This window comes from Eurypyga helias, unplaced genomic scaffold (genome assembly GCF_000690775.1).
Source record: "Eurypyga helias isolate BGI_N326 unplaced genomic scaffold, ASM69077v1 scaffold15912, whole genome shotgun sequence".
Classification (NCBI taxonomy): Eukaryota; Metazoa; Chordata; class Aves; order Eurypygiformes; family Eurypygidae; genus Eurypyga; species Eurypyga helias.
The window spans coordinates 1-10014 of record NW_010235421.1 but is presented as its reverse complement, the minus strand read 5'-3'; the positions used below and the strand labels follow the sequence as shown (position 1 = coordinate 10014).

Sequence of the window (10014 nt, the reverse complement as noted above, 5' to 3'; positions counted from 1 at the left end):
AAATGAATGGAAGAACCAACTGTGCCAGAAATAAGGGCTGGCATGGAAAAAGGCAGAAATTGCTATTTTGGAAGTTTTACAGTCTTCCCTAAACTTTTGGGGCAGTTGTGTATAAAACTGATAGTTTTATAGAAGTAGTCTACTTAGCTCTTTGTTTATTTGATTACTTTGGGTTGAAGGAGAACTACATTTTAATAGCAAGCTTAAAGATTTGATAATGAATCTCTGACTTACTACACATGTTAAAAAATGTGAGACTTTCTCTCCCCATCCTCTCTCCCCTTATGGGTTCTACTTAATTACATCCTGTGAAGTAATTAAGATTTGGAAGGGAAGCTTTTTCATGATACTGGAAATAGAAAATATTTCTGTCTTTGAGGGTAAAGTTGTACCTTTTCATTCAAACACGCAAAGCAGGAGTAAAAGTTAAAAAAAAAAAAAAATCACAGAAACTACTGTTTTATCTTGGATCTCTGCAGTTCCTTGGTAATAATGTTCTCACTTAAACAATGAAGAAATGCTATATGGTTCAGATTCTGAATTAAGAAAGAAGTCTCTTTGCTTATTCTCATGATAGCCAGGATAACGGTCTCTTAAGTCTATTTCTTCCCCTCACCCCAAAGAAACACTGCTATGGTAGTATAGTCTGATTTTTGCAAACATACTTCACAATGTTGGTAGCTTCTTCTTACTTAAAATTCTTAAAACTTGTATCTTACCCAAGTAACTTATTTTTATATTGTGTAGTACATGCTGCAGAGGACCCAGGACCAAGACGAAAATGTGGCTTTGGAGGCTTGCGAGTTTTGGCTGACTTTGGCTGAGCAACCAATTTGTAAAGATGTATTATGTCGGCATCTTACTAAGTAAGTATTAAGAACTGCAATTCCTATTTATTTCTAAATAGTCATCTTTAAACTTCAGATGACTTGTTCCTGATTACTCATAACAGAGACTGTGTCTAGCTTGCGGTATGCTTAGAAGAATTTTCCTGTAGCTAGTTCCTGTGTACAGTAAAAATGGCTGTACCACATGGAAAAGAATTCTGCGGATTTTGGATCCAGTAACCTCCATAAGCAACCTAAACTGTGTCACTGTGATGGTGCTTAATCTCCAGTTTAACAGGCTGTTAAGTTGTGGATGCCCCCTCTCCCTTGCTGGGCCAGGCTGGATGAGGCTTTGAGCAACCTGGTCTAGTGGAAGGTGTCCCTGCCCATGGCAGGGGGGTTGGAACTAGATGATCTTTAAGGTCCCTTCCAACCCAAACCATTCTCTGATGACCTATGACTAGGGAGCTGTACAAGTTTGTCAATACTTGATGACAATCCTAAAATTTTTAATATTAAACTAAAATGGGACAATATCTCCTAACAACCTGTTCAAGTGGTATCTTAACATCTTGTTCCATATTGCTTCTGTAGCATTTCTTATAAAATACATAGCTTCTGCATACTTTATGAAGTACACTGCAGAAATGCCAATGAATTGGTGATAATGTGTATACTTACTATTCTATCAAAATTCAGAAGGTAACATGCTATTGCAATGTGTGAATATTATTGCTGGCTTGGTACCTTCAAAAACAATACTCCTCGGCTGCAGAATATAGAGCAATTGAGTTTGTCACTCGTGCTGGGTCTGTGGTCATTTTATTTGGAGAATGTGTTTTTGTGTGAAGTGATTCTATGATTGACTTTTTTCAAATTCTATGATTCTATGATTGACTTTTTTCCCTTAGTACATTTTTAGCTATACATCTGTACAATAGGAGTCCAATAGCCGTAACCAAGTAATGAAATACTAATAAAGACTAGTTAAGATCTCCGCAATGTTGAGGACTTGTCTTAACTGAAGTAAGCACAAAAGGATAGGAGGTTTTAATGTAGCTAGGCTTCCATTTTTAAGAGTAGTGAGCATAGTCTTCAGCCACAAGTAAATAAAGTGACAAGTACTACTGGTGAGAGCCAACTTGTTTATAATGCGTATTATGGGAGTTTGAATTATTAACAAAATCTTCAGACTTTATTTTTTAAAGGTTCAGAGTAAATTCATAATATGGAAGAATATTTGGTTTTTAAAGCTTAAAACTCAGTTCTGCCACGTAGCTACCTGTGGCTAAAAATGGAAATTATCACCTTTTCAGACTGCAAAGTATTGATGAATGTTATGACATGCAGCTTGGTTTAGGTACTAGCCTTTTGTATCAGGCTACGGGTTTTTTTATTTTAGGTTGAGAGGGTGACAGTTACAACCAAAATTATGGCCCAGGTAACTGAAACTTGCTTGATTTTTTTTTTTTTTTAATGTTTTATTTTGACACATATCTAATTTTTTTTCATAGGCTGATACCTGTGTTGGTAAATGGTATGAAATATTCAGAGATTGATATTATTCTGTTGAAGGTGAGCGTCATTTTTTTTTTAATCTGTAAAAATATTGGGTTAGCTTCTGCCCTATACATCAGAATAATTCAGATCAGGGTGGGCAGATTTGACCTACTGTCTCTTCAATGGAGAATTAAATTTTGGGGGCAAAGTGTGCTGTTCCAAATACTAAATGCAACTATTCCATGTTCGTTGGAAAATAATCTGTGGGCTTTCTATCTTTGCCCCGTCCCGTCCCACACAGTTTAGTCAGAACTGGGATACTATTGCCCATGAACTACTGCAACAATACAGCCTAAAATAAATGTTTGGAATTAGTTCTAATGCCTCCTAGATTGAATATATGGCTTTTTCCAATGCCACATTTTAGAATATGTCTGTGTACAAGAATTTCTGTCACTTTTTTGTGTTAATCCCCGTCAAGAGCAATTTCTTAATGTGAAGGATACTTTGTGCATGAGGTTCTCTCTCTTGCTTCTATTTTCCTGTTGTTTTTCTGGTAAATGTGTCAGCAGAATGCAGGAACAATGGCATCTTTAGTTAGCTGGGCAGCACAAATGGGATGTGAATCTCTTATACGCTCATAAAATCATCCAGAACTGCATTCTTACCTTCCTTGAGCAATATAGTCAGACTAGTTTATCTGATAAAACAATTTGACAGGGGGATGTTGAAGAAGATGAAGCTATTCCAGATAGCGAACAGGACATAAGACCTCGTTTTCATCGTTCACGGACGGTGGCTCAGCAACACGAGGAAGATGGTATTGAAGATGATGATGACGATGACGATGAACTTGATGATGATGATACTATTTCTGACTGGAATTTAAGTATGTCAAAGTAATGTGTAAGATGTTTTAAAATAGAGCTGTTTGCATAATGCAAGAACCACAGTAATAAGACTTGGTGTATAGGAATACTGAGGCTTTGCTTTTGAATACAAAATGAACTATCTGCTGACATAACTGGTGGACAGGAAGTCTTCCAGATGACATGTTGACTACGTAACTGTATTGGCAAAAGCTGGCCATCTGTAAGCTTTTTTCTTATTTTGAATATGGCATATTGAGCTTCAAACATTTGCTGGATGCAATTCAACAGAACTTCTGGATTCAGAATTTTAGTTCTACAAGATAATAAAAATCACTTATCACCTGTTTAACTTCAGTTTAAAAAATAAATAAGAACTTACACATTGATAGGTTAGGGAAGCATAATAATGCTTTCTGTTACTTCAGTCTTCCCTCTGGAATTTTTTTTGGTGTTTCATTTTGGTTTGGTGGTTTTTGCGTGTGAGCATGCTACTACTGACAGCCTTTAGTGGTAGTTCTTTCCTACATGCAGGATTTGCTTCTGAACAGAATATAGTACCTTAGTTATAAGAGAGGACACAGCTGTGAGGAGACTGTAGTTCTGATGGCCTTTGTATGGTTTACAGGACTTTCAGACCAATTGGCCATGTGATAAGGAAAGAAAATTCCACAAACTGATTTTTAAGCTCAGTGATAGAAAATAGTGAAATTCTGACAGATGCGACTTAAATATATTTTGCAAGCAACCTCAATGTGGAATAATATTTTGAGATTTGAACATATCCACATAATTTTCTTTTCTTCCAAGACCGTGATTTTTCCTGACAGGTGAATGTACCTTGAAGCTTATGATCAAATACCTGATTTTTTTTAATTGATGATTATTATAGTTGTTGTTACTATCATTATTGTCATAGAAAATGCGTGCCAGTATGCCTGTTCCTGTAAATCCTCTTTTAAAAAAAAGTATAGTTTTAGATTCATAATGTTGTTCTTGTCACTGTATGTGCTGAGATTGCAGAATTAAATACATATTTTCTGAAAAAGATAGCTGACATGACAAATGAACTGTGGTCCACAGTTTTGATTAAGATAGTGAGGAAACTAAAGTTGTCCAGGAATTGTGGCCTGAAGGAAAGAGCAGAACAGTCAAGAAGTCCTAAGTTATGACTTCTAACTTACAAGTTAGTTCAACTTCATAAGTGACAGTAAGTTATCTGGACTTGAGAGAATTTGGATTATCTGAAAATCAGAACTGTGTGCCCTGTTTCTTATCCAGTGTTCTGTATTTGACTTCCAATGTGAACAGATCTCAGCACTGCTTACTAATCAGACCCAATTGGATTCTTTATGACATTAAGAAGGAACTGAGATCATAATAAGCAAAAAATACAGTGTAAATTCTGTAATACGAGAATTCTTTACAAAAATGCTTTAGTAGTATTTTTTCCTGGACATGAGACCACCACAGTAGAAAACCAGTAAGTATTTCAGAATCACTTTTTGAAGTTGTTCCTGATTTTTCTTTTTATGATTTTTTTTCCTTGGTTGGTTGTTGTTAGTTTGGTGGGGTTTTTTGAGTAAAACTTTCAAACAGATTTTGAGGTGTTCCTCTTCATTTTGGTGCATCACAGAACAAGAGTAAGGTATAAAAAGATCAGAGCAGAGGCCAGGAAATTCCTTTCAGTCTCTAGAGCTGGATGTTTTGTGTTTGTGGGGTGTTTTTTTTGTTTGTTTGGTTGTGGGTTTTTTTTACTTTGAAAACTTTCTTTTGAACCAAATGCTAGTATATAGTAGTTTTAGGCTATTGCTCCTTTGTCCTCAGTTTCTCCAATATGTTAGATTTGTGTTGCAGATCTTCCTTAGTGTTAAATTATCCTCAAATCGTGTAGTGAATATAATGGTGTGGTTCGTGTCAGTGAGTGTTTTAGTGTCCCCAGTGTACAAGTCCTCTTAGCAGCTATTTAAGTGCTGCAAAACTGGCTTTCTAAGAGCTGTGGCTTTACACCAGGACACAGTGGATCACTCTGTATTGTAATGAAATGGAAGAATCGTTCCTCCTACTGCCCTGACACTTAACTGTCAGCTCTAAGTTACAATGAGGATTATGTTGCCTAACTACAACTTCGGTAGTAAGCAGCGATTAACACTGTTAATTCCCCTAGGAAAATGTTCTGCTGCTGCTCTTGATGTCCTAGCCAACGTATTTCGTGATGAACTTCTGCCACACATCTTGCCTCTTTTGAAGGAATTGCTCTTCCATCCCGAATGGGTAGTTAAAGAATCTGGTATCCTTGTTCTTGGAGCAATTGCTGAAGGTAAGGCACTGGTGCTTACCAGGTTGCTCAATTTTCTTGGTTCTAAACCAGCTCTTTGTTCCTTCCAGATGAATTTACATATGCAAACAAGTATCTGTCCTTAGCTGGTTTGAGAGAAGAGGATTCCTATGACTTCAGTGTCCTGAGCTGCATTTTGTGGATGGCTTTCCAATTTAAATATGCTAACTTCCCTCACTTTGTACTTTCTCACCATCTTGCTTGGCTTTTTGCCTGCATTTCCACGCTTTTTTGTTGCTGCTGAAATTTAGATTTCTTAAAGAATTCTTTTTAATATGTGATGATTTGTTGTCAAGACCAAGTATTTCTTTACTTGTTGTCTTGGTTAGTCTCGGTAGACTGATGTGTAGGACCTCCAAGCTTCATAAAACCATTTTATTTGGATGTACTTGCCATACTCTATTTAATAAAGCAGAATTTCTGGAGGTTGGGAAAGTACTGAAGTAGAAATGTAGTTAAAAGGAATGTAAATTTTAATTGGGGGCTCTAATTATTGTTTATGTAAGGTCCTTTTTTTTGGACTTAATATAAATAAGGTAGACTTGCTTTGTATATTGTTAAAACGTATTCCTGCATGATACAGACTGAAAATGTCACTTCTAGGAAATGAAACAGTAGAACTTCTGGTTAATTCTGGTACTGCAATAGCTGTATTTTTCCTTTTAGGCTGCATGCAGGGTATGATTCCATATCTTCCTGAGCTGATCCCCCACCTTATTCAGTGCCTCTCCGACAAAAAGGCTCTTGTGCGCTCCATTACATGCTGGACTCTTAGTCGCTATGCACACTGGGTAGTTAGTCAACCCCCAGACACATACTTGAAGCCATTAATGACTGAGTTGCTAAAGCGTATCCTAGATAGCAACAAGAGAGTACAAGAAGCCGCCTGCAGGTAAGTCAAATCTTAGGCAAAAAGCACTATCCATGACACTGCTTTTTCATGGGAAACTATTTTAATGCCTTTATCAATGAATGCATGACTCCATTTCTAGCTCTTAATGTGTTTTTTCCTCTCTTAAACTGGAGTAGATACAGCTTTTTCTAGAGTAGTCACAAATTACTCCAAGTTGTAATAACATGAAAAAAGTTAGTTTTGCTCATCCAGTTTGTTTTCAGAGTATATGAATCGCCAAACTAAATTTGTTATACTAAAAAAATTATCTTGTGATACTTGCTTTCAATATACGATGTTTTACTGACCAGAAAACTGCCTTTTTTAATTTGCCTATGAATAAGGTCAATACTGATTGCAACGGAAAACTATCCTATCATTGGATTACTGGTGGTGTTTATATTTAGTTCAGGATTACCAAAACATTTGGGTTCTGTTTATTTCAAGAGAGAGTCTCTTTCTCTTGAAGGGAGACCCTGGGATATAAGATTCCCTTCTCCCCTTTGTCTGCTGATTTTAATTAATTAATGGCTCCATTCATGAACACACAGTTTATGGAGGGGGTGCACTTCTTGTGCTGGAAGCTCATCAAATAAAGCTTTTACGTGTCAGTTTATGTAGGGGAGAAGTGTACACAGCAGACTGCTGGGAAGGTTTCTTTGTAAAGCAGAGTTAGATCTGCATCTGATTGTATTCCTAATGCTTTTTAAATTTTATTATTAATAATAGTTACTATTGTTGTTCCCCACCCACAAAAATCAGTAGTGCCTAAGGACAAAGCTGAGGTGAGAGCTCTTGGGCTAAGCTTTGCACAAAAGGGGTAGATGTATCCTTGCCTGAGAACAGATACAATTAATTTAATCAAATTAACTTAAGATTTGAGTATTAAACACTGTTTCCTTTTGTCTGTAAACCTTTTCAAACATTGGGCTAGCAAGTTTGGTTTTTAACGTCACCTCCATTTTGTCATTTCATAGTGAATGAGGAGGAAAATGGTCATATAATACTACTTGCTTCACGCATTTTCACATCCAAGGAATCAAATTGTGTACAGAATCCATTGCCAAAAAAAACCCAACTACGAACAAACCCCCACATGCTTCTTTTCAAACTTTGCTTGTCTAAAACATGGTTGAAAACACGGTGCATGCAGTTGAACACATCTGTGTTGCAGTTGTTAAATAACCTCATGTAGTGCTTATGAAGGAAGTGCAGTGGGCAGAAGTAATGAGAAACAGATAAAATGGAAATATTAAAAATACAGCTGATTTTTTTTTTTAATTTAAAGTTTCACATCAGATTTATAGGGTATTTTGAAATGCTTTGCTTACAGCAGAGACTCATTAGAACGACTGTTGCAGCTAAATAAACTCTGAAACTCCAGTTTAAGGAAAATGTAGAGCTGTTGCAGGTCAAAACATACTTTCTAGCTTTCTAAATTGCAAGGAAATATAACCAGCCTTCTTGGAAAGGGGCAAAAAGCTGCATCCCTACAGTGAATAGTTGCACAGTTAATATCTACCAAGTTGAAATTGGTCATAGGATATTGTATGTTTTCATGACTAACTTCTGTATCATAGAGGATGTGTCATGTTTGTTTCTGTAGTATTGAGAAACTACTCCTTCAGTTGGTGACACTCAGAAGATACTGTACTGAAACATTTTTTCCTGGCTCACATTGTATGCCTTTCTGAATTAATAGGTCAAGACAATAAATAAAGTAAAAATGCTAGCCACTTACTGTTCACAGTTGCATTGTGTTAACAGAAATGCATTTCTGTATTTGGTAGCATGCTAACAGGGATTTGTTCACTTTGTGCAGTGATACATGAATTTTTAGTGCAGGGACAGGCTAGTAATAATCTTGTTGACACAAGCTAGGCCAGTAAATCTGCAATAGCTCATAATTTTTTCCTTTCCTTAATGTTTCTCTGAAGCAGCATGTCTGGTCTGTGTGTTGGAGGGGGTTGTTGGTTTTCAGAGGGTTTTTTTAATGCTGTTGTTCAAACACTTGACAGACAACCTGGAAAGTCTCCATGATGCCATGATGTGTGTTCTGACCAAGGCTGGCTAAAATTATTTATCACCTGTCTGGTTTATTTTTCCATGTCTTTCTGTATCTGTTTTTCTGTGTAGTGAAATGCTGAGAGTACAGGCTGATACTGGCACAAGAGCACTAGGGCTTCCAGGTGCAACTACAGCATACATTAAAGATAGGGCCATTTTTAACTTCCGTATTAACAGCTTTTGTTACAGTTCCTACTATTTCAGTTAGTATATTGTAACTTGTCTACAGTAGTGGTTTACTTGGTGGAGTCTTCCTGCGTGTATGTAACAGGTTTTACAACAATATTTTTTTAATTTTGTTCATAACTATTTAAGAGCCGAATCCTTACAGAATTTGAGGACTAAATACAGGGGGTTTTATGTTTTAACGGAAATGGGTAGTGTCGGATGTTTTGGGGTGTCTTCTTTCATTTTTTCCAAGGTACTAACAGACCTGTTTTTTGTGTCCCTCAGTGCCTTTGCTACTCTAGAAGAGGAGGCTTGTACAGAGCTTGTTCCTTACCTTGCGTATATACTTGACACTTTGGTCTTCGCATTTAGTAAATACCAGCATAAAAACCTGCTCATTCTTTATGATGCTATAGGAACTCTAGCAGATTCTGTAGGACATCATCTAAATAAACCAGTGAGTATACCTTATGTTCTGTTGAAGCACTCAAAATTTAAAAAAAAAAAAGGTTCAGTGGTTTTTGTAGTGTGCTTTACATGTTATAAAACTAATGCTGATATTTCTGTGTAGGTTTCAATAATTCTAAATATTGGCAGGTAAAATATATGGACAGCGTGTAATTTCCCCACTACACAAATATTTCCCATCTTGAATAAAATACTGTGTTTGGTGGCCTGTGAAATGTTGTTCTCATGGTGAATTTTTTTTCCTCATGCTCAGAATGTTTCAGTTCAGAGGAGATCCATTTTACACCTATATCGATATATGTGATTTCAGAGAAATTGGTGGAATGTCTGTTAATTTCTGATAGCTGAACTTCTTTCTGTAACTACTTCAAGTATAGTTAAGATGCTCTGTGTGTCTCTTTCCAATGTTTTGGAGCACATCGTTCTTAGAAATTGCTTTATCAGAGAGGGAGATCATATAGCAGATCCTTCCGGAAACCATGCTAAGGCACATGGAAAACGAGGAAGTGGTTGGTGACAGCCAACATGGCTTCACCAAGGGCAGATCGTGCCTGACAAATATGGTGACCTTCTACGATGGGGTCACGACCTTGGTGGATAGGGACGGGCAACAGATGTCATCTACCTGGACTTGTGCAAAGCCTTCGATACTGTCTGACCCGACATCCTTGTCTCTAAATTGGAGAGACATGGATTTGACAGATGGACCACCCTGTGGATAAAGAACTGGCTTGATGGTCACACCCAGGGAGTTGTGATCAATGGCTCACTGAGTGGAGAGCAGTAACGAGCAGTGTTCCTCAGGGGTTGGTGTTAGGACCGGTGGTGTTCAACATCTTTGTCAGCGGCATGGACAGTGATATCGAGTGCACCCTCAGCAAGTTT

The 10014-nt window shown here is 37.1% G+C and overlaps 1 protein-coding gene across 1 annotated transcript; it reads left to right on the top strand.

Moving 5' to 3' along the window:
- Positions 1-747: 747 nt before the first annotated feature.
- LOC104505965 (transportin-1-like) lies at positions 748-9118 on the top strand (the record flags this gene model as incomplete). The annotated part of the gene is made up of 6 exons (XM_010146743.1): positions 748-866; positions 2342-2402; positions 3048-3216; positions 5364-5516; positions 6201-6426; positions 8947-9118. Coding segments are annotated over 6 exons (900 nt in total), but the record flags the coding sequence as incomplete, so codon positions are not given.
- Between the last annotated feature and the right edge of the window lie 896 nt (positions 9119-10014).